General features: G+C 55.2%; 1 protein-coding gene and 1 pseudogene across 1 annotated transcript; one reads left to right on the plus strand and one right to left on the minus strand.

Annotated features, from left to right (window-relative positions):
• Window positions 1-1,332: 1,332 nt before the first annotated feature.
• Window positions 1,333-3,380, plus strand: HAMP (hepcidin antimicrobial peptide). The gene is made up of 3 exons (XM_065419801.1): window positions 1,333-1,407; window positions 2,329-2,394; window positions 3,276-3,380. Exons 1-3 carry the CDS (start codon window positions 1,333-1,335, stop codon window positions 3,378-3,380), a joined length of 246 nt encoding a protein of 81 aa, XP_065275873.1.
• Window positions 3,381-4,527: 1,147 nt separating this feature from the next.
• LOC135892687 (sialic acid-binding Ig-like lectin 13) lies at window positions 4,528-11,589 on the minus strand (annotated as a pseudogene).
• Between the last annotated feature and the right edge of the window lie 13,385 nt (window positions 11,590-24,974).

Raw genomic sequence — 24,974 nt, forward strand, 5'->3', positions numbered from 1 at the left:
CACACCAGCTGGGAATCGGGCTGGGCCCCGGGAGCTGCGAATGATTGACGCCAGTTGGGAGCTGGCCCATAAGTGTTTCCAAAGTCAGAGTGTAAGACAGAGCAGAGTGACTCAAGTTACGTACAACATGACCCCCCCCCCCCCAAATGAAATCCTTTCGCCCTGCTATACACGGTCTCACCCTTTTTTAGGGCTGGGTTTTGCAGGGGGCGGGTGTGCCTCTGAATATCAGTGGGAAGTGGCAGCATGTCAGAGAAACTCTCCTGTGGAAATCAATAGTGAAATCACTAGTTTGATAATTGAGACTGAGTGAAGATTCCCCATTTAGCACTTGCCTGGAATCAAAATACCCCACTTTGAAGAACTGTAGCCCCAATCTTGCCCGTTTAAAATGGGTCTAACCCGATGCTTTTTCCATCCAACGTGCCATTAACCTGTGGAACTCCTTGCCACATGATAGCCACTCAGGCCGACGTCTTAGCAGCATTGAAAACAATAAGGCGTGGCTGCTTATTTAGATAATACAAATGCCCATTTAAAATTACCAGGGTGAAATCGATCAAGGTGAGTTTGGGAAGAGAGAGAAACCAGGTTAGACGGGCCCCAGGGGTGTGTGCCTAGCTCATCCCGGTTATGTTCAAATTCTGGGATGATGGGTGATTAGGATTGATCGATTGGTGCCCATTCGTAATGAGTGCTGTGATGGAAAACAGAATAAAGAGTTCATTTTTCCCCTTTGAAATGCTGGGACCTAATTAGCTGGCTGGCTCAATCCCTCATTTGATGCCTGGATCATCTTGTGGCTGGGAGAAAAGTTGCTAAACTTGAGAGATTTACAAGAAAAGCTGAGCTCATTCCTGTCCCAGCCTCGCTCCGATCTCCGCGGTGTTGTGGGGACAGACACCCCGACCGTGAAACTTACTGTAAATGTTTGGAAATCTCATTGGGACAAACGCCAGGAGGGATTAAAGTCAAAGGCCTGCGAGAATTAACGTCGCACGGCTGATCGACACCAGCTGGGATCTGGCCCCATGGACTCCAGTGGTGTCATGGCCCATGACACCGGCTGGGGAGCCGGCCAATGGTTCGTTGGAATTTTTAGCCCAGCTGCGATAACCTTATTGACGGGCTGTTTACGGTTTCCCTCTCCTCACCTGTCCTTTCTTGGCACGCGGGGGATTGGCTGTTTCGGGACCGGGGTGGGGATGGCTGGGCTATAAACACAGCTCTGGTTTGGGGGCCGAAGTCAGCGACCAGCTCAGCCCTTCGGAGACACACCAGGGGAGCAGGGAAGGGGAGACTAGAAAAAATACAAGGCAGAGAAACATCACAATGAAGCTTCAAGTCGCCTGCGTGCTTCTCATCCTCGTCATCACTGCTAAAAACTCCTGCTGCTTCCAGGGCCAGGTAAACGCTTCCCAGACTTTTTCTTGTTTTTGTATGATGGTTGTACTGAGACGTCCCAGCTGGGATCAGGGCCCCGTTGTGCCGGGTGCTGCCCAGACACAGCGAGAGACAGTCTCTGCCCCAGCTGAGATCAGGGCCCCGTTGTGCCAGGCAGGATTATCAGCCCTTTTCCAGGCATGGGGAAACCGAGGCACAGAGCAACTGGCTCAAGGTCCCATGGGCTCTTGGCTATAGAGTCGGGAACAGAACCCAGGCATCTGGACTCCCAGCTCAGGGCGTTACCCAGTACTGACTTTCTTTAGGATTAATATCTCACACACACACACACACACACACACACAGCCCCATGCACGTTATTCCAGTCCCTGGACCTGCGCCCAGGATCTGGAATCGCAGACAGGTTTGTGGAAGGGGAAACGGCCATTTCTTTTGCACCACAAATAGTTCAGATTGATTTTTTTAACCAAAATCTCCTGTTTTCACAATATGAATGTCTTTTTTCTGGAATAAACTCAATGTTCTTAGCGGGGCAAAGACTTTTGAGCTATACAAGGGGAACAAAATGTGACGAGAAATTTTTTCCCACTGTCTATTGAAGGAAAACTTTTTTTAAAATCTTATTTGCTACTTGTTGCCCGCCTTTCCGATAGGTTTATGTTCTGAATCTGTGGCATTAAATTGCGTACACCACAAAGCAACGTACATGTCCTGAGTTGCAGAAATATGTGTAGCAAATTAGAGGAAGAACTGGGGATTGAACCCTGGTGTCCTGATTCCCAGCCCCCTCCCCCTCTAACCACTAGACCCCACTCCCCTCCCAGAGCCAGGGATAAAACCAGGTGTTCCGGCTCCCAGCCTTCCCTGCTCTAACCCACTGCACCTAGCGTAAAGCTCAAGTCTGTCTTCTCTCTGTCTCTGCAGACAGCAAATGCTGCTGGTTTGTTAACGCAACAAATGGAAACCAAAGAAGAAACTCAGGGTCTGCAGGTAAGAACTGGATGGGGGGGGGGGGGGCACTGGGCTGCAGGGGGCGGGGTGGGGGCTCTCCCCTGGCAGCCAGGGCTGGTCCTGATGCCCCTGGGCGGCACTAGGGGGCGCTGTGCTGCAGGGAGCAGGGTGGGAGCTCTCCCCTGGCAGCCAGGGCTGGCCCCGATGCCCCAGGGAAGCACTAGGGGGCGCTGTGCTGCAGGGAACGGGGTGGGAGCTCTCCCCTGGCAGTCAGGGCTGGTCCCGATGCCCCAGGGAAGCACTAGGGGGCGCTGTGCTGCAGGGAGCAGGGTGGGGGCTCTCCCCTGGCAGTCAGGGCTGGTCCCGATGCCCCAGGGCGGCACTAGGGGGCGCTGTGCTGCAGGGAGCAGGGTGGGGGCTCTCCCCTGGCAGCCAGGGCTGGTCCCGATGCCCCAGCATGGCACTAGGGGGCGCTTTGCTGCAGGGAGCAGGGTGGGGGCTCTCCCCTGGCAGCCAGGGCTGGTCCCGATGCCCCAGGGCGGCACTAGGGGGCGCTGTGCTGCAGGGAGCAGGGTGGGGGCTCTCCCCTGGCAGTCAGGACTGGCCCCGAAGGCTGCAGTACCAGGCGCGCAGTCCCTGAGCCTACAGCCCTCCGGGACGGTTCTGGGCTAACTAAATGCCAGACACAAGGGCTATTAATGAGCCAACGCACTTCCCTTGTGGCAGGCCTGGGGCTAGAAAACCAGGAGTCCTGGCTCCCAGCCCCCCCTCCCCTAACCACTAGACCCCACTCCCCTCCCAGAGCCGCAGAGACAACCCAAGAGTCCTGGCTCCCAGCCCCCCTGCGCTAATCCCTAGACACCCCCCCCCCTTCGCCGGAGATTGAACCCAGGAGTCCTGACCCTGTTCTCCCCCCGCAGGCCCTGCTCCGGAGATCCAAGCGCCACAACAGCCACTTCCCCATCTGCACCTACTGCTGCAAGTGCTGCCGCAACCAGGGCTGCGGCTTCTGCTGCCGCACCTGAGCCAGCCGGCTGGCCGCGGCCGGACCACAGCAGCGCTCGGGGGCGCCGTCACCTCCAGCCACGCCCAGCCCGGCTCCCCCCGCTGCCCCCGGCACCGCTGCCTCTCACCTCTGCCCCACCCTGCCCCGGACCTGCCTTATTTATTGCTCCGTTTGCTTCGCTGTCTTTTTGTTATTGGACATTAAACGTGGTTTTTAAAGTCATGAGCCTGTCGTCATAGTTACTGAATTGGACCCAGGAGTCCTGGTTCCCAGCTTCCCCTCCCCCCCTCCCGCTCTAACCCACTAGACCCCACTCCCCTCCCAGAGCCAGGGACAGAACCCAGGAGTTCTGGCTTCCCCCCCCACTCCCCTTCTAACCATGATACTTCAGAGGTGGCTGCATCTCAGAGCTGGTTGAGCCACGTGGCATAGCTGTGCGGTTGTTCCCCAGCTGTCCCACCCCAGAGGTGGCTGCATCTCAGAGCTGGTTGAGCCACGTGGCATTGCTGTGCGGTTGTTCCCCAGCTGTCCCACCCCAGAGGTGGCTGCATCTCAGAGCTGGTTGAGCCACGTGGCATTGCTGTGCGGCTGTCCCACCCCAGAGGTGGCTGCATCACAGCACCAGGCATTGTTTATCATGACCTTCTTCCCAGTGCTTTGGTACCCCTGGGCCTGGGCAGTGAGTGTCCAGCCACAGCTGAGCGGCTCGAAGAGCGAGGGGAACCCCTGAGGGAAACCGAGGCAACATAAAACTCTTCAGCCCGGGGAGGAGCTGGGAATGGCTTTTATTTAGCTGCAGCAGTGAAAGGGTTAACACAGGCCGACCTGCTCCGCATAACTCTGTCTGGAGTAGTAGCTGCCTCTCAAGGGTATTAGCAGAGTGGCCCCCAGCTGAGATGGGGGGGGGAAAGTGGGTGGGCGTGGCCCAAACACAGCCAAAGCGAGTCCCTGCCCCAGCTGAGATCAGGGCCCCGTTGTGCCAGGCGCTGCCCACACACAGCGAGAGACCATCTCCAACAAGCTCACAGTGTAAGTAGCCAAATGCAGTGATATACTCCCCATGTTACAGCTGAGAAACTGAGGCACAGAGGGGGGCGGGGACTTGCCCAGGGTCACACAAGCATTCCGTAGCAGAGCTGGGAATAGGTCTCAGGTGTCCAGCGTCCCAGGCTAGCACTTTAGCCACAAGGCAGGCTGGATATCCCACCGCTAACACCAGTCTCTCTTTAGCTCACTCCCTGCAGTGACCCTGTCCCTCTCTCTGGCCTTAGATGTTGGCGTAGGTGTTTTCCTCTGTGAATTGTTCCCCGTCGCCTCTCTCCATGTAGCATCTTCCTCCTCCTCCTCCTCTTCCTCCTCTCCCTTTCTTCTCAAGGGCTCCCCCTTCCCCGGTGACGTCCTGTGTGGGGAGAGACCGGATGAGCGGGGAAGAGTGGCCGCCATGCCCAGGGGAAAGGATGGGAGGGGACACCAGCGGTGGGTGCTGGAGGGGGAAATCCCAGCAGAGGGGGATTCTGGGAGCGGGGGAGGGGGTCCCAGAGCCTTTGTGGAGTTCAGGGAGGGATCCCAGCAGGGTGGGGGATGGGGCAGGGATGGGGTTGGCGGGTGCAGGGTCTGGGATAACCTGCTGGAGGGCCGGGAACCCACCTGTCTGTGGGAGGGCACCGTAGACGCTTGCTGCTCGGAGGAGTGACAGACCTGCCCATCTCCGGTCCCTTGGCACCGTCCGGCCCTGGCGGGGCCCCTGCTGCCCTGCCTGTGGTGAAACCATCATCAACATCCCATCTAGCCTGGTGTCCCACCTCCTCCCTCCTACCTTGATCAGACCCAGGGGTCCATCTATCCCGATATCTCCCCCCCCGCCCCGACCGCTGTCCCAGAGCAGCAGAGCTGCATGTGGGGGGAGCCCAGGGCTGGGCTACAAGGGGGCTGTGGGTCCGGAGTGAGGGGCACCGGCAGAGCTGGGGGGGTGAGCCCAGGGCTGGCACACCAGGGGGCTGTGGGTCGGGAGTGAGGGGCACCGGCAGAGCTGGGGGGGGGTGAGCCCAGGGCTGGCACACCAGGGGGCTGTGGGTCGGGAGTGAGGGGCAGCAGGTGGAATTTCACACTTCCAAGGAGTGATAGTTGATCTTGGGGGATCCATTTTTCCCCCCATTCCAGGCTACAGTTCCCACCAGATCCTTCTCCCGTCCTGCCCGAGTCTCACCTTCCCTTCATGACTTTCCAGGCCACTGCAGCCCCGGCACCAACCAGCACGAGGCTCCCACCAGCCGCCAAGGCCACCACGAGTGTCCGGGAGAAGCCCGCTGCAAACCAACAGCTGGTGTTAGGGGTGGGATCGGCTGGGCGGCCATGGGCCCTACAGGGCTTGTAATGAACTGGTGGGTATGGCATAGGGGGAGGGTCCCCTGAGTGGGAGAGCGGCCGAGGGCTGGCCCACAGCTCAGGACCCTCGAAGTCCCCGGGGAGGGTGCGATTGGGCAAGCGCCACTCGAGGCGGGGCGGGGGTTCCCCTCGGCCGCGCAGTGACACGTGGACGCTCCCCCGGGCCCGCGGCCCCGCACCCTGCAGTTCCCCCGCGGCAGCAGCTCCGGCGGGTCTGCAACGGGCCATGGGGTGTGCGGTGGGATTTGCCTCCTGGGACCCCACTGCCCTCCTATAGACCCCAGGAGTCCTGGCTCTCAGCCCACCCCCTGCCACTAGACCCCACACCCCTCCCAGAACCAGGGATAGAACCCAGGAGTCTGGGCTGCCAACCCCTGGCTCCCTTTAACCACTAGACCCCACTCCCCTGCCAGCGCTGGATAGGGGTCACTCACAGTGGACCTGGAGCTGGACGGCTCTGCGGGTGCAGACCCCAACCACGGCGGGGTACGTGACGGTGCAGACGAGCTCTTTGCCGTCATCCCCCGGGGCCGGCGTGAAGCTGAGCACGGAGCTATAGGAGAAGCTGCCGTTCGCCAGGGCGACCGAGACGTTCCTGGCTGTGTAGTCGAACCCCCCTGTCCAGGTGATTTGGGGAGGGGTCCGAGAGCAGGTCCATGGAGCCTGGCAGGTCACATTCACCAGCTGTCCGGAGAGCAGCACCTCGGGGACCCCCAGCACCGGCTTCTCCGTCAGCTCTAAGCAGGCGACACCATTAAAATTCAACTCAGTGGGGAATTACTGGGGTTAATCCCCGGAACTCCCTGCCCCTGGGTATTACTGGGCTTAACCAGTGGGACTCCCTGCCACTGGATGTTGTTAATCTCCAGAACTCCCCCACTGGGTATTAGTGGGGCTAATACTGCTGAGCTCTCCAGGGCCCCCCAGCCTCACCTGTCACGTCCACTAGCGGCTGGGTCTCACGGTAGGTGTATTTAAAGTCTCCCTTCACAAAGCGGAAGTAGTAGCGGGCCCTGTCACTGGCTCTCACGTCGCTGATGCGCAGGGAGCAGTCGTCCGAGGCGTTCCCCACCAGGGTGATCCGGCCCCCAGGCTCCCGCAGGGCCCTGGCAGGATCTGTGGTTGCCACAGCCGGGCTGGTGTCCTTGTTGTCGTCCCTGAGGAACCAGTATTTGTAGGCGACCCCGGAGGAGTTGAAGTTGGCTGTGAAATTACAGGGGAGCAGGACGCAGAGACCCTGCTGGGCCGTGACGTTGGACGGGACCTGGATCCGATAGACGGGCGCCTGGCAGAGCCGACCTGCAGGGGAAACAGACCAGCTCTGCCAGTGCCCCTCAGTCCCGACCCGCAGCCCCCTGATCCACCCCCACCCCCCCACAGAGCTCTGCCGGTGCCCCTCAGTCCCGACCTTCAGCCCCCTGATCCACCCCCACCCCCACACAGAGCTCTGCTGGTGCCCCTCAGTCCTGACCTGCAGCCCCCCGATCCACCCCCGCCCTCACACAGAGCTCTGCCAATGCCCCTCAGTCCTTCCCTGGGGAGAGAGAATAAAAAGACACCAACAAGGGAGTAGAGAGTGGGGTCTAGTGGTTAGAGCGGTGGATGGGCGCCAGGACTCCTGGGTTCTCTCCTGGCTCTAAGAGGGGAGTGGGTGGCTAGTGGTTAGAGTGGGCGCGGGGGTGTTTCCAAGTCACTGATGTTGGCCAGCTCTGAGAAGGAGACTCGATTTCTCAGCTGGGTCAATATTTGCCTTTATTAATTGGTGAAAGAGGAAGCAGGTTTGGGCTGGAGTCAAGGTTTTGGGGGAGGGGCATTATACTAACCAGCCCCCCTCTTCCTGGACATCTCATTCTCCCCACAGCTCTGCTGGTGCCCCTCAGTCCCGACCCGCAGCCCCCTGCCAGACCAGCCCTGGGTTCCCCCACCCCACAACTCTGCCAGAGCCCCTTTAATTCGTTAAACCACTGCAAACTTCTCTGGAAGACATGGTGGAGTACAAGCTTTGCTCAGAGAAAAGTGTAACCCTAATCTCTCCTATACACACTGCAGAGGCCGTTTTAACTTCAGGCTCTGGACAGATAATGGAGGAAACTATTAAGCAATCAATTTGCAAACACCTAGAAGACAATAGGGAGATATGAAACAGCCATCATGGATTTGTCAAGAACAAATCATGTCACACCAGCCTGATAGCTTTCTTTGACAGGGTGACAAGCCTTGTGGATAGGGGGGAAGTGGTAGATATGGTATATCTTGACTTTAATATGGCTTTTGATACTGTCTCGCGTGACCTTCTCATAAACAAACTAGGGGAATACAACCTACGTAGGTGCATAACTGGTTGGAAACCATTCCCAGAGAGTAGTTATCAGTGGTTCACAGTCATGCTGGAAGGACATCACGAGTGGGGTCCCCCAGGGAACAGTTCTGGGTCCGGTTCTGTTCAATATCTTCATCAATTATATTGATCATGGAATAGAGCAGGGGCGGGCAAAGTTTTTGGCCTGAGGGCCGCATCGGGTTTTGTAAATTGTATGGAGGGCAGGTTAGGGGAGGGGGTCGTGGCCCGGCCCCGACCTCCTATCTGCCCCCGCCCCCGGGACTCCTGCCCCATCCAACCACCCATTCCCTAACGGCCCCTCTGGGACCCCTGCCCCATTCACACACCCCCGCTCCCTGTCCCCTGACTGCCCCCGGAACCCCTGCCCCTGACTGCCCCCTGCTGCCCCATCCAACCCCCTCTCCTTCCTGACTGCCCCCCCCAGGAACCCTGCCCCCATTCAACCCCCTGTTTACCCCCCAACCACCATCCACACCCCCACCCCCGACCACCACCCCGAACTCCCCTGCCCTCTATCCAACCTCCCACCTGCTCCCTGCCCCCTGACCACGCTGCCTGGATCACCGGTGGCTGGCGACGCTACAGCCACGCCGCCCAGCTGGGGCCGGGCCACGCTGCCGCCATCGCCGCCGCCACCACACAGCACGGAGACCGGGTCAGGCCGGGCTCTGCAGCTGCGCTGCCCCAGGAGCTCCCAGCCCCGCCACCCAGAGCCTTGCGCCGGTGGTGGAGCGAGCAAGCTGAGGCTGCGGGGGAGGGGGGACAGCAGGGGAGGGACCGGGGAGAGCCTCCCAGGCCAGGAGCTTGGGGGCTGGGCAGGATGGTCCCACGGGCTGGATGTGGCCCGCGGGCCATAGTTTGCCCACCCCTGGCATAGAGAGGACACTTATAAAGTTTGCAGGTGATACCAAGCTGGGAGGGGTTGCAAGTGCTTTGGAGGATAGGATTAAAATTCAGAATGATCTGGACAAACTGGAGAAATGGTCTGAAGTAAATAGAACGACATTCAATAAGGACAAATGCAAAGTGCTCCATTTAAAAGGAACAATCAGTTGCACACATAAAAAATGGGAAATGACTTCCTAGGAAGGAGTGCTGCGGAAAGGGATCGGGGCGTCGTAGTGGATCACACGCTAAATATAAGTCAACTATAACACTTCAGCAAAAAAGCAAACATCATTCTGGGCTGTATTAGCAGGCGTGTTGTAAGCAAGACACACAAAGTAATTCTTCCGCGCTGATTAGGCCTCAACTGGAGTATTGTGTCCAGTTCTGGATGCCAATGAAGAATGTGGACAAATTGGAGAAAGTCCAGAAAAAATTGGGTGTGTTTAGTCTGGAGAAGAGAAGCCTGAGAGGGGACATGAGAACAGTTTTCAAGTACAAGTACATAAAAGGTTGTTATAAGGAGGAGAGAGGTAAATTGTTCTCGTTAACCTCTGAGGATAGGACAAGAAGCAATGGGCTTAAATTGCAGCAAGGGAGGTTTAGGTTGGACATTTGGAAAAACTTCCTAACTGCCAGGGTGGTTAAGTACTGGAATAAATTGCCTTGGGAGGTTGTGGAATCTCTATCATGGGGGATTTTTAAGAGCAGGTTGGACAAACACCTACCAGGGATGGTCTAGATAATACTTAGTCCTGCCATGAATGCAGGGGACTGAACTAGATGACCTCTCGAGGTCCCTTCCAGCCCTACAATGCTGTAATCTATTCAACTAGAACTAGTACAAGCTACAGAATCTTGAAAAGACATTTAAAAAGCCGGAAATTCAATGTCTTCATTATACTCTTTTTCTCAGCAAGAGTCCGAAAAGCCTGAACGTCTTGGAGAACGTAGAAGATGCTCCAGGACTGAAGTTCAAATTAGTCCAACCTGGGAAAACCTGCTGGCTTTCAACGAGCGATCCTTGGCTGTGGTCTTAAAATGACTGCAACCGTTATTACTGGCTTTGGAAAGTCTCTACCGAGTGGGACGAATCTAAGGAGTGAGGCTGGTGGATTACTTTTGGTACAACGTTCAGAGAAGACAACGGCTGTTCTCTCTCTTGTAACTCTACTGATGAAATCACTTGGGTTATCAGACAACGCCATTCAAACATCTGCTTCAACAGTCGTAGATTTTTGTCCAGCAATAGAAGATACACTTGGATCAATCAGAGACCTATCCACTGCAAGAAGCAAAGACTTCAGTCCGGAAGTTGACTAATGAAGGCATTTATATTGACTCCTTAAGTGAAGAGGACAAGAAGTGTCTGTTAAGCCAGCTGAAAAAGTACTACAGAGTTGTCTCTTACAAATCTACAACAGCGACTTCTGGATTCTATCAACCTCTGTGTAGCTTTTACAGATGCCTTCTCGTAAAACACCGACAATTTAGTGGTGTGAGGCACTCCCAGCAATGGGGCTGCCATGTGATCAGGACAGCAGAGAGGATTTGGACCCAGAGTGGAATGTCATACGACAAATGAATGAAGATTTGACTTCAGCTTCTTCTTCATCATCACTCGTGGCGCGACCTGATCTTTGTGCTGTTCCCTGGGCTGGCAGAAGTAGGAATTCATCTCCTGCTGCTCCCAGTCACAGCAGTTCGGGTCGAGCGTCTCTTTCCTCACCGAACAGAACGCCATGTTCTGGGGGGAGTCGCCTTCTGCCTGGTCAGGAGCAGGAAGGAAGGAGCCTGCCATGAAGGCCTGGCAGAACTAGGCACAAGCGAAGCCACCAAAGGGGAACTGACAACATTTGACAAGTCCAGAATTACAGCAAGAAGCCAAGAAGGCTGGAGCTGTCGTGCTTCACAGAAGGCTTGAGTAGCCAGCTCTAATGTGGGTGACGGTTTTACAGCATGAATTAGAGCTAATAAAATGGTTGTGACATATTTCTCAGCTGTTACCATTGTGCCATACAGCCCCCCCTCGCCCTCACGGGCTCACCCCTCATCCCCTGTGACTTCAAACCCCCCCCCCCCCATTTCAATTCCTGGGGAAAATGCTGCTTTGAAATCACATTCTCCCAACAGCTCTGCCGGTGCCCCTCACTCCCGACCTGCAGCCCCCTGCTAGCCCAGTGCTGGGCTCCACCCCCGCCCCTGCCCGCAATCTGCTAGAGCCCCTTTATTTCCCCAAACCATAATTTTTTGACCAATATCAACTCTTAGAGCAGGAGGCATCTGGGACCCAGGACTCCTGGGTTCTATCCCCGCTCTGGGAGGGAAGTGGGGTCAAGTGGGTTGGGGGGCTCGGAGCCAGGACTCCTGGGCTCTATCCCCAGTTCGGGGGATTCCTGCCAGCCCAGCTGTCTCTGCTGTTGTTCTCTTACCCTGGCAGAGCAGTGCGAGGATGATTTCAATGCAGAGCTTGGTGGAAGGGGGCATCTGGCTGGCTCCTGGCACCCACATCCTCCCGCTCCGCGGCTCCGGGGGGCAGCCAGCACCTGGACTCGGGGGCTCCACGGTTTGCTCCTTTCAGTGGGTCCCAGATCGCTGCATGGGGAGGTGCTGGTGGGAAAGAGGGTGGGGAAATGACTGAGCAGAGCGGGGGAGTGGGGACTAGTGGTTAGAGCGGGGCGGAGCTGGGGACCAGGACTCCTGGGTTCTCTCCTGGCTCTAAGAGGGGATTGGGGCGCTAATGGTTAGAGTGGGGGTGGAGGGTGTTTCCAAGTCACTGACGGTGGCCGGTTCTGATAAGCTGGTGGAAGAGGAAGCGGTTTTGGGCCAGGAGCCAAGGGCTTGGGGGAGGGGCATTTTACTAACTAGCCCCCCTCTTCCTCGACCTCTCATTCTTTCCCCAGCTTTGCCGGTGCCCCCACTCCCGACCCGCAGCCCCTCTGTTACCAGCTTTGCCCGTTACTTTGGGGCACGCTCATTTATTAGGGATACTCTTCTCGGGGGAGGAGGGAGGTTCTGTACTTCTATTAATGTGCTGCTTGTGTCACTTGTGTTCTCATTCGGAGCTCTACTTCTCCCTGCTGTAAGTCCCCACCCAATGGAGCTACCCTGCAGGGCCTCGGTTCCCCAGATGAAAACACGAAAACGAAAACACACACACACACACACACACAAGTCTGAGTGGACCGGGTCAATCAGCACTTTCAAGGGGAGCAAGGTTTGTGATCAGAGGGTTGAAATTTAAAACTGTTTCTTGTTGTTGGTCCAATTCCACTCTGTACAATCCGGGCTCATGAAATCCCTCCAAAACGGCAACGTGCCCCTAGAATTTAAACCAAATTGTTGGCCTGAGCTTGTCACCATGTGTGACCATTCACGGAATTACCCAGTCTGGGGGACCTTGCTGAGTCAGGTCATGTCCAGCTAAAGTCCAGTTCAGCGGTTCCCCATTTACAAGGAACCGTGTGATATTCTTGCCTGCTGGCGTGATCAGAGACAGCCGCAGTTCATCTCCGGGTAACAGAGGTGTCTGAGTTACACGTAGGGGCATGGTGGTTCCCCAAACAGCAGAGGAAACGAGGGCTACCCTGCACCTTCCGCCACCCAGCAGGCTGTCACTGGGTGTGTTTGAGGGTGTACGTCCTGTTCAAGACCACAACGGCTTCCAGAAGAATGGGACAGAGTCTGGGGTGGGCTAAGTTTCATAACACAACTTGAGTGACACCCTGGTGGCACTCGGCGTGCAATTGGCAACGCTTTCCCAGGGGCAACCCGAGGAGTTGCCGACAGCGTAGAACTGGTAGCGACACTGCAGGGCCAGGGGGCTGCTCCCATTCCCATAGAATCCATGCATGTGGCAAAGCAATTTGACTTCCTGGGCTCCAGCTGGCAGGCACCTCCCGAGGTTCAGAGGGATCACAGGATCAGCATAGAGCTTGGACCGCATCAAACTCCAGACACTTATGAAGAGCAGGGTGCTGGTGCAATGGTGGGATGTCCTGGCTCGTGTTCGGGACCTGCGAGAACAGAGAAGAGAGAACAAACTCCCACACTCCCCCCATATATACTGGGAGAGGCTGGGACTAATATTGCAGGGTGAACATGAAGCAGTGACCTAGTGAGGGTGGCCATAATAAGTCAAGGACTTTTCTGGACTTTTCCTGTCTCAACATCGGGGTAGGCACTGACCAGCCCACTCGATGCGTATCTTCCAATGGCCCCAAGCCATTCCTTCTTGCTGGCCAAGAAGGGTGGCCAACAGGATGGAGAAGACAGTCTTGAGGGTCAGGTGGTTTATCCTTCCACTCTTTGAGCTGTGAGGAATGAAACCATTTCCGCCAGGGTTTTCCATTTCTCCCATTCAGGATTTCTACCTGATACACACTGGGGCTGGCCCGATTCACAGCAGAGCAGCGGCCATCCCAGGTCCGTGTAAAGAGCTGCGTAGCAGTGACAGAGGCAGTGTTGGTTTTAGTAGGGATGGCTTCCACCCTGGAGCTTTTCAAAACAAAGTCAGTGGATTCATACACAGTTGAGAAACTTTGACAGCTAGAAACTGAACCAAATTTCTCAGCACCTACACTGTCGCTTGCTACAGGCAAGGATTCATTCTGAGCTAACTTAATCAATTCACTTCCACACCTTTCAGTTGCAACGTACTGCTTGCAAAAGGTAGTGTAACCCTTCTGCCCATCAGAGTTGGCAGCAACAAGCGCCATATCTAGGGCTGCCTTTTCAGTAAAACAAGGCAAAAGTGTCTCGAGCCCCCACCCAGTGACCTACACACCACCCCCCTGGGCGCCTCTAAGAGGCAATACTTCCCCTCTGGCAAGCACGGAGTCTAAGTGTAGCAAAAGTCTTTTCATAAAGGAGGGAAACAATGTGGCATTATGTTGGGGAAACACCACAAACAGGATTCATAACACAGACCATGAGCAAAGACCCACCCCCAAGTAAGTTTGGCAGTGTCCTTTCCCCATCTGGGTCTTAAGCCCAGCAACCCAAAAGTCACCCCCTCCCACAGTTTCTGACCTTGGTCAGTGCAGCCCCCAGAGTTCAGAAGTTCATCTGCAGAGTTTACCTCCCAGCCTGGGTGGAAGTGGGGGAGGTATGGGGGGCATCTTACATGCTCCGCTGCTCAGGTCCACGGCCTAGTGCCACACCTCTCCATGGGGTTCTGCTGCAGTCTTCACCACCAGCCACACCTCTCCACCAGCCACCCTGCTACCCACTCTTCTCCACTAGCCACCCGACTGGCCACTCACCAATATTCAACCACTTCAGCCTCCCCTCCCCCCTTAACACAGCTCTCAGTGATTTCAGCTGTTGGGGGGGGGGGGCAGTGCTGGCACACTCAGAACACCTAGCACAAGGCTGGTCTAATGCTCAGACCTACCTGTCAATCATCTCAGCTCTACAGCATGTAACAGTCTACTTAATGGAGTTAAAATTAGCTCTATTAAACTGATAGGAACAGATATAACTTAGACAATATTTTTACTTCAAGGTCCCAGAGACACAGACAAGGTTTTTATCTTAAGGCTAAAAGACCAAAAACATCAAGACACTTGATCATGGCCTTGGATAGACCAAGAGACTACTGTGGCTTGATCTTAGCTCATAAAGAGCCAAGGTACTACACAATGACAAGAAAACAGATCAAAGAGACACTCAGACCCAACCAACCCCCCTAGATACATATCCCACTCCCCCACCTCTCAGCTCACTGGGCTTTGGGACCCATGTCCCTTGCCTAGCGAGTGCTACTTAGTTGAGGGCGAGTCCCTCCGTCATAAAATGCCAAATACAGTTCTACTGTCCTTGATTCACATAACCAGGATAACAACACTTCATTACTCCTGCCCCAATAACAAAGAGACTGGGGGTCCCACAGCAGACAAAGTGACCATTTGGGCAAGCAGTCCCTTCATGCTAGGCAAGGTGGGTGTGCCCATGCAAACGAGATCAGCCCCTGAAGTCCTTTTCCACAGCTCACCACCAGATGTCAGGGGAGAGCTCATCCTGACTCTGCTTACACCAGCATGAGGTTTTATTCCTTCAGGAGCACCTTTAGGCAACAATTCATTTTCCCCAGACATTTTGTCCTTTCCCTTTTCAGCTAGGGGCTGCTCTACAGAAACATCTTCCTGAGCATCTTTCTGGGTTTCCGTTGAGTCCAGAACAACTTCTGAGACAACTGACATACCTTCAATCAACGTAAGCTGAGAGGCACATTCTGTCTGCTCCTCAGACAGAAGATTGGAGACAACCTCTCCCCCAGCAGATAAACTGCCATTTTTAACAGTCCCAAAGTCTGGAATTTCCTCCCCTTTGTTCCCAGACAAGCGTTTGGAGATCGGGGTAGCTCCCTCCATGGGCAAGTCATTACCCCGACAGACACAGTCCTAAGAACACTTCCTGCCTGGGTTTTAGTTGAGTCCAGAACCACATCTGGCACAACTGACAAATCCTCAGTCAGCATAAACTGAGAGGTACCTTCTGCCTGCTCCACAGACAGGACACTGGAGCCATTTTCTCCCCCAGCATTGAAACTGCTTTTCTGACTAGACAAACAGTTTGAACTTCCCTCCCCCTTGTCACAGACCACATGGCTGTTCCCAGACAAACACTGGGAGAGTGGGATGGCTTCGCCACTTCCAAGAGACAAACCACGGGAGACAGTTTCTCCCTCATACCCGTTGAGCTGAACCTGGTTAGTGGTGGGTCTCCCTTCGGAGATCCTGTCCGCTAGCAATTGGGCTAACATCCCTGGGTTCCCCACTGTAGCCCTGTAACGATGCTGGTTCTGGCAGGACCCAACCGAGAGTGCCAATTCAGGACAAATTGCTTAAACAGGGCAGTTACAGCCCAAGGCTGGGGGTTTTCCACCTCTAAGGCAAACCAAACCAGCCAGACAAAGAGGACTTTGGTCTCACCCCACTGGCTAACCACAACTCACACAAGCAATCTCCTTAGACACTCCAGTTTCCCAGTATCACCACCAGTGCCACTCGTTATGGGGACAAATGGTTATGAAAACCAATACCCCAGTAAAAGAAAAAGGTTCTCCCGATCCCAAAGGACCAAGCCCCAGACCCAGGTCAATATACAAATCAGATCTTACTCACAAATCACGCTGTTGCCAATCCTTTAGAATCTAAAATCTAAAGGTTTATTCATAAAAGGAAAAACATATAGATGAGAGTTAGAATTGGTTAAATGGAATCAATTACATATCTAGTAAATGGCAAAGTTCTTGGTTCAGGCTTGTAGCAATGATGGAATAAACTGCAGGTTCAAATCAAGTCTCTGGAATACATCCCCTGCTGGGATGGGTCCTCAGTCCTTTGTTCAGAGCTTCATCTTGTAGCAAAGTCCCTCCAGAGGTAAGAAGCAGGATTGAAGACAAGATGGAGATGAGGCATCAGCCTTTTATAGTCTTTTCCAGGTGTAGAAACACCTCTTTGTTCTTACTGTGGAAAATTACAGCAAAATGGAATCTGGAGTCACATGGGCAAGTTCCTGTATACTTTGCTGAGTTGCAAGGCGTATCTGCCTTCTCTCCATGGGCCAATTGTATAGCTGATGGTCCTTAATTGGCCATCAAGCAGGCTAGGCAAAGCTAACACCAACTTGTCTGGGATGTCTCCCAGAAGCATAGCATAAGTTTGAAATACAGACAGTATAGAGTCAATATTCATAACTTCAACTACAAAATTGATACACACATATAGACAGCATAATCATAACCAGCAAACCATAACCTTGTCTTAGACACCTCATTTGACCCCCTTTATACAAGATTTGGTGCCACGACAGGACTTTGGTTGCAACCATGTTCTATATGGTCCCAGATTATGTCAATAACGTCAACCCCTCACAGTGGGTCTCCTCCATACGTCGCACTGACATCTTGCGATCAGCTGGGGAGGCCCGCGGGGACCCTGGCATCCCTACTGCTTGGCCGACTCCCTTGAGAGCCTCCACTCAGAGGAGGGGGCAGGGATCTGGCTTTGACAGGGAGTGGGCATGGGGGATGCATTCCGTACTGGGGCAGCGGGTTGTGGGGGAGCTCCCTGCATTAACTCCTTTCTCCACATGACCTGAGACAAAGCATTAATCAGGATGCTGAGGGGCTGGCGATCATATTTTCCCATATCCTCCCCTACATTCACCAGTTCCTTCCAAATCATGTTCCTAAGGGTCTCCTTGGGTCGGCACTGCCCAGGGTTGTGGGAGGTAGGGGATTAGGATTGGGAGGGCGCCTGGCAGAGTGAGGACCATTATTTGTAAACGTGATAGCCTGCACGGGCTCTGAGGTAGTCTTTTTGCTGACTTGTCTTTTCAAGACACCAGTTTCTCGCAGCAAATCTCCTGCCTGTTTGATTTTTGCCACTAGTTCACTCCAGGTTAGGTGTTCTAAATCCACAGTCCCCATGGTCAGTTTTGTCTGAGAATTTAGTCCTGCATAAGTGCTCTGTACTGATTCGTGTCCCTGATACTGGAAAGTGACAATCCCATTCGCTTCTGTCTGGGGGAATGAATCAGAGAGAGCTGCCAGCATTTTCTTTCGAATTAGGTAAGCTACGGGGGCCTCTCCTGGCATCTGCTCTTCCATTCTATACAGTTTCTTAAGGGAAGACACAGGCAGTAATATTTTAAGAGCACTTATCATCCATTCCCGGGGTCCAGGGGCAGTCCGCTCCCGAGAACCTATGCCTATGTCTAGAGCATCCGCATCACAAGGAGAGGCGCATAATTGAGCCAATTGGGTTAAGCCCATGCCATCAGCAGAGGGGTGCATTTGCCAAACACGGGCCAGCCATGCAACGGCTGTGTCACGGTTCAGTGGCCCCCGTCTCTCCGCAATAGCCTTGGCTTGCCTAGGAGATCACCTTACTACGTCCGTGACCAGCTCTGTTGTGGGGAGATCGGCTTCTGCAACTATGTGTTTAACCTCCCTTGTGGAAACAGGGGCAACATTATGGATGTGTGGCCAATCGGGGTTGAATGGGTTTTTGGGGACAGCATCAGGGGGTATCTTTATTTTCCCAGGGGGCTCCAAGCACAATCCTCTCTCAACCTTACAGCCACTTACAGCACCTTATGTGTGCTAAGTTGGGCATGTGTGTGTTCATACGGAGCTCTACTCCTCCCTTCTGCAAGTCCCCTCCCAATGGAGCTGTCCTGCAGGACCTAGGTTCCCTAGTGCTGGGTTCCTCCAGCCCCAGAATCTCTCTCTCTCTCTCTCTCTCACACACACACACACACAGCAAGTCTGAGTGGACCGGGTAAATCAGCACTCTCAACCTGACCCCCTTATATGCCCCTGGACTCAGTAGTCTGGGTCGAGCAGCACTTCCAGGCTGCCACCCTCGTATGTCCCAGGTTCAGCACGTCCCTATCCCCACTGTCACGTTACAATTGTTCTGGTGGTAACCCACTTGATGAGCAAACCCCACAGGATTTTTGGGCGCTGCAGGGATCTTTAGCTTAGGTAAAAGAAGCGTTGCTGCAGAGTAAATGGGGAAGCTAAAAACTCAAAAGAGTAAAGTTCAGAGAGAGCGAGAGAAGCAACCAGCTTAACCATAAAAGTTATTTATAGAATAATAGTGATACCACACAAGGAGAGCCTAAGCCAACATAACAGTTACATTATTGAAGGTTACAAAACTCATATATGGAAAACTCCACCTGCCTGAGGTAGAAAAGAAAACACAAAGAGAGAGAGAGGGAGGGAGGGATCTCACCCACTCCATGAGGCTTGAACCGGTCGGGGGTCCTAGGTGATGGTGGTAGCTGAGGGTCTGGAGTGCTGGAGACAGGCAGAGCCCCCAGCACGGTCAGTCAGGAGAAGATGAAGTCCCAGTGGAACTGATGCAGATGTTGGATCCAGGCATCAGAACATTGACTGGAATGTGGGTAGGGGGTTTTGTAGGGAAACAACAATGGTCCAAGGGAGAACACTAGATTTGTTTATGGGTAAACTGATGACTCCAGGGTTTTCTTTAGGCTAGACAATAGGAGCTGATCACTCCTAGCTATGGGTGATGTTCCTTCCAGGGAGCTCACAATGCAATTCGGCTGCTTCGGTATTTTGGATTCAATCAAGGATTCATTCCTAGAATTGGTCTGATAACTGCTGAGCTGGGTGTGGGCAGGCATGGGTTCATTAACATCTGGAGCAGAGATCCCCCAGGAGGCAGTGCTTCCCTGCTTCTCTGGTCCCAGAGTTCAGTGCGGTTCTCTGTTCTCCATTCTGTATGCAAATAGAGATGTCTCCCTGTCCCAGCTTCGATGCAGATGAGGCCAGGGGAGTTCCCTTAATCCTGTCACCCTTGTCAGGAGGGGTCTAGGTGTGTTTCCCAACGCCCTTCACTGCTCTCTGCAAGTCTTTTCTCTGTTCCGTTTTGGTTCCAGCAGAGGCGGGGGTGAGGGGGGGAGTGTGTCTTTCGTGAGTCAGACAGGCTGGATACTGCGCCCTGGTTCCCCAAGAACACAGAGCTGACTGGTATCACCTCTAGATCCACCCCACCCCCACACAGAGCTCTGCTGGTGCCCCTCAGTCCCGACCCGCAGCCCACCGATCCACCCCTGCCCCCACACAGAGCTCTGCCAGTGCCCCTCAGTCCCGACCCGCAGACCCCCTAGATCCACCCCCACCCCCACACAGAGCTCTGTCCTTCCCTGGGGAGAGAGAATAAAAAGACACCAACAAGGGAGCAGAGATGAAATATGGGAGGCTTGAGGGGAGTGGGGTCTAGTGGTTAGAGCTGTGGATGGGTGCCAGGACTCCTGGGTTCTCTCCTGGATCTAAGAGGGGAGTGGGGGGCTAGTGGTTAGAGCCAGGGGACGGGGTGGGGGGTGTTTCCAAGTCACTGATGGTGGTCGGCTCTGATTAGCCGGTGAAAGAGGAAACGGCTTTGGGCTGAGAGCCAAGGGTTTGGGGGAGGGGCATTTTACTACCCAACCCCCCTCTTCCTTGACATCTCATTCTCCCCATAGCTCTGCCGGTGCCCCTCACTCCTGTCCCTTAGCCTCCTGCCAGACCAGCCCTGGGCTCCCCACAGCTCTGCCGGTGCCCCTCACTCCCAACCCGCAGCCCCCTGCCAGCCCAGCCCTGGGTTCCCTCACCCCACAGCTCTGCCAGAGCCCCTTTAATTCCCTAAACCACAATTTATTTGTCCAGTATCAGGGATTTCCCTCCCCCACAAGGGGGGGGGTGCAGCCATCCTGAAATCCCCGATCACCCCCTAGTGTAGAAACCAACCAAGGGGAGGAACATACCAGGAACCAAGACTGCACCAACTCGCCATCTGCAGCTTCACGTGGTTTATAGCATCTCTGACAACCCACATCTCAGAAGAGTTAAATGCTTGTCAATTGGACCCCAAAGAGATGCTGCTTCTGCATTTGATGGAGCTGCAAACTTCTCTGGAAGACACAGTGGATTGCAAGCTTTGCTGAGGGAAAGGTATAATCCTAATCTCTCCTATACACACTGCAGAGGCCGTTTTAACTTCTGTACCCGGAAAGATAATGAAGCAATAATTATGCAATCAATTTGCAACACCTAGAAGACAATAGGGTGATAAGTAACAGCCATCATGGATTTGTCAAGAACAAATTGTGTCAAACCAACCTGATAGTTTTCTTTGTCAGGGTAACAGGACTTGTGGATAGGGTGTTGGGGGGAAGCGGTAGATGTGGTACATCTTGACTTTAATAAGGCTTTTGATACTGTCTCATATGACCTTCTCATAAACAATACAACCTAAGTGGGTGCATAACTGGTTGGAAAACGGTTCCCAGAGAGTAGTTACCAACGGTTCACAGTCATGCTGGAAGATCATAACGAGTGGGTCCCGCAGGGATTAGTTCTGGGTCCAGTTCTGTTCAATATCTTCATCAGTGATTTAGATTATGGCATAGAGAGTACACTGATTATACTCTTTTTCTCAGCAAGAGTCCAAAAAGCCTGAACATCTTGGAGAAAATAGAAGATGCTCCAGGACTGAAGTTCAAATTAGTCCAACCTGGGAAAACCTCTTTCCTCACCGAACAGAATGCCGTGTTCTGGGGGGAGTCGCCGTCTGCCTGGTTAGGAGCAGGAAGGAAGGAGCCTGCCGTGAAGGCCTGGCAGAACCGGGCACAGGAGAAGCCACCAAAGGGGAACTGATGGCATTAGACAAGTCCAAATTTACAGCAGGAAGCCAAGAAGGCTGGAACTGTCGTGCTTCATAGAAGGCTTGAGTAGCCAGCTCTAATGTGGGTGACGGTTTTACAGCATGAGTTAGAGCTAATAAAATGGCCATGACATATTTCTCAGTTGTTACCATGGTGCCATACAGCCCCCCCTCGCCCTCATGGGCTCACCCCTCATCCCCTGTGACTTCAAACACACACACCCGCATTTCAATTCCTGGGGAAATACTGCTTTGAAATCACATTCTCCCAACAGCTCTGCCAGTGCCCCTCACTCCCGACCTACAGCCCCTGCTCGCCCAGTCCTGGTCTCTACCCCCCTACCCCCGCCCCACTAGAGCCCCTTTATTTCCCCAAACCATTAGTTATTTGACCAGTATCAACTCTTAGAGCAGGAGGCATCTGGAACCCAGGACTCCTGGGTTCTATCCCTGGCTCTGGGAGGGGAGTGGGGTCTAGTGGGTTAGAGGATGGGGGGCTGGGATCCAGGACTCCTGGGTTCTGTCCCCTGCTTGGGGGATTCCTGCCAGCCCAGCTGTCTCTGCTGTTGCTCTCTTACCCTGGCAGAGCAGTGCAATATGGCTGGCTCCTGGCACCCACATCCTCCCGCTCCGCAGCTCCGGGGGCCAGCCAGCACCTGGACTCACGGGCTCTGTGATTTGCTGCTCTCAGTGGGTTCCAGATCACTGCATGGTGCTGGTGGGAGAGAGGGTGGGGAAATGACCTAGCAGAGCAGGGGAGTGGGATCTAGTGGTTAGAGCGGGGCAGGGCTGGGAGCCAGGACTCCTGGGTTCTAGCCCTGGCTCGGGAGGGGACTGGGGACTTGTGGTTAGAGCGGGGCGGGGCTGGGACTCACACACAGGGTCTGTCTATATTTACCCAGGGCCCGGGTGATTCTGCGCCCAGCCCAGCGCTGAACGGGCACTGAACCACAGCTACTGCAACTCCCCCCTCCCACAGGGAAACCACATCCTGCCAAACCCGCCCAGCACCACACAGCGCAGACCCACGGGCCCCTCTAGTCCGGCGTCCCGCCTGCCCCCCAGCCGTGTGCACACAGAGCTGGGGGCAGTGCCCTGTCTCTGCGTCCCTCCCCCACAGCCTGTGCACTCAGCCCCCGGGCCTCCCACACCCCGGCTCTGGTTTTCACCCCAGCTGCTGGGAATGTTCACGTCTGACCGGGGTGGTGCTGTCCGGGGTGCGAGCTGGGCTGGGGAACAGCCGTGGCCCCTCCCCCCTCCAGCCCAAGATGCTGCGTTGCTGGGGGCGGTGCTGATGCAAACTGATACTAAGGGGGAGAGACACCCCATTCTGCCCTTGAGCAAGAAGCTGCTGCCCCGGGAGCAGCACTATGCGGCCATAGAGAAGCAATGCCTGGCCATGGGGTGGGCCCTTTAAAAACTGCAGGCAGATCTATGTGGGCGGCGCTTCACCGTGTACACCGACCATTCGCCCCTGACGTGGCTGCACCAAATGAAAGGGGCTAATGCCAAGCTGCTGAGATGAGCCCTGCTCCTCCAGGGGTATGACATCGAGGTGGGCCATGTGCGGGGGGGGCCAATGTTATAGCCGATGCTTTATCACGGGGTGGGGACCCTGAACTTCCCCAGGTCACTGGCGAAGTGACGCTGCTCCGTTCAGACTCGAAGGGGGGAGAGATGTGACGACGTGGGGGGTTCTCTTGGTTTTCCAATGGTTTGCATGCCAAGGGGGTGGGACTCAGTTTCCCTGGGTGTTACTGGTTTAACGAGGTGGTGGAAGAAGGAGTTTGTTGTTCCAGAGGGCCAGCCAATGGCCTGGAGAATGGAGACCCCAGCGACTGGTGACCGGGAGGCCCAGCTCGGGAGTCGCAGCCGGTTCTGGGCAGGGGGAGGACAATGGGCTGAGAAGAGAGGACCCTGGTGACCTGACCAGCCGGTTCCAGCCAGAGGGGGACAGAGGATGGATGAGAGGAGAGGCTGAGAAGAGAGGAGGCCCAGGCGACCTGTTTACCTGGATAGAAGACAATGGACAGAGGGGGGCTTGGGGCCAGTGATATCAGATGCCCAGCTGGGAAGCAGGGGGGCTCTGGGCTGGAGAGAGAGAGCAGGCAGAGCGCACCTGGATGCAGGGGAGACTTAGATGTATTGGGCTGAGGGAGGCCAGGCCTGAGGCCCTGAGAGTTTCCTGTGCTGGGTTCAGACACTCAATAAACCTCCTGTGTTACGCTGGCTGAGAGTCGCTCCGGGCTAGAGAACAGGGTGGCATTATTCCCTCTGGGAGTGGAGGCCCCGGGGGACTCCCTGAGGGGGCCCACGGCGAGAGACAGGCGTGCTGAAGGCTCAGAGAGGTGCAGTTCCAGGAGGTGGAGAGGCTTAACCCCCGAGAGAGAGTGGACCCCCAAGAAGGGCTGTCGCACTGAAGGGGGTTCCCCCCAGGGACCGTACGGGCCAAGAGTGGGCACGACCTGGGAGTCCGTGACAAGCTCCGTGTGTGGGACGGATGGAGGGATGGGTCAGGGCGTGTGGGGAGGGGTGGACGGAGGAGTGCATGTGAGGATGGACAGATGGACGGATGGATGGGGTGTGGGGAAGGGGGGCGGTTTTGTGTATGGGGAAGGAAGGATGGCACAGGGCACGTGGGGAGGGATGGATGGGCATGGGGACATGTACAGGGAGGGATGGAGTGTGGGGGGAGAGGGAGGGATGGATGGATACAAGGGGCATGCAGGGAAGGATGGATGCATGGGGTGGGGCGGGTGTCCGGAGGGATGGAGGGAGGGATGGGGGGTGGGGAGGGTGGAGGGATGGGGTGTATTTTGGAATGGAGGGATGGATGGTTGTGTGGGGCACAGCCCGGCCTCCCCCGCTCCCCCCAGCACTACTGCCTCTCATCCCCTGCCCCACCCTGCCCTGGACCCACCTTATTTATTGCTCCGTTTGCTTCTGTGTCTTTTTGTTAGTGGACAGTAAACATGGTTTTTAAAGTGAGTCTGTCATCGTAGTTACTGAATTGGACCCAGGAGTCCTGGCTCCCAGATCCCCCCCCGCCCCCCCGCTCTAACCCACTAAACCCCACTCCCCTCCCAGAGTCAGGGAGAGAACCCAGGAGTCCTGGCTCCTCCCTCTCCCCCCATTCTAACCACGACACGTTAGAGGTGGCTACATCTCAGAACCGGGCGAGCCACGTGGCATTGCTGTGTGGCTGTTCCCGGCTGTCCCACTCCAGAGGTGGCTGCATCATAGCACCAGGCATTGTTTATCATGACCCTCTTCCCAGTGCTTTGGTACCCCTGGGCCTGGGCAGTGAGTGTCCAGCCACAGCTCAGCGGCTTGAAGAGCGAGGGAAGCACCCTTGAGGGAAACCGAGGCAACATAAATTTCTTCAGCCCGGGGAGGAGTTGGGAAATGGCTTTTATTTAGCTGCAGCAGTGAAAGGGTTAACACAGGCCGACCTGCTCCGCATAACTCTGTCTGGAGCAGTAGCTGTCTCAGGTGCATTAGCAGAGTGGCCCCCAGCTGAGATGGGCGGTGGCGAGGGGGTGGAGGGGAAAGCGGGGGACACGGCCCAGACACAGCCAAAGACAGTCCCTGCCCCAGCTGAGATCAGGGCCCCGTTGTGCCAGGCGCTGCCCACACACAGCGAGAGACCATCTCCAACAAGCTCACAGTGCAAGTAGCCAAATCCAGTGATATACTCCCCATGTTACAGCTGAGAAACTGAGGCACAGGGGGGGGGGGACTTGCCCAGGGTCACACAGGCATTCCGTAGCAGAGCTGGGAATAGGTCCCAGGTGTCCAGCGTCCCAGGCTAGCACCT

This window comes from Emys orbicularis, chromosome 20 (assembly GCF_028017835.1).
Source record: "Emys orbicularis isolate rEmyOrb1 chromosome 20, rEmyOrb1.hap1, whole genome shotgun sequence".
Classification (NCBI taxonomy): domain Eukaryota; kingdom Metazoa; phylum Chordata; order Testudines; family Emydidae; genus Emys; species Emys orbicularis.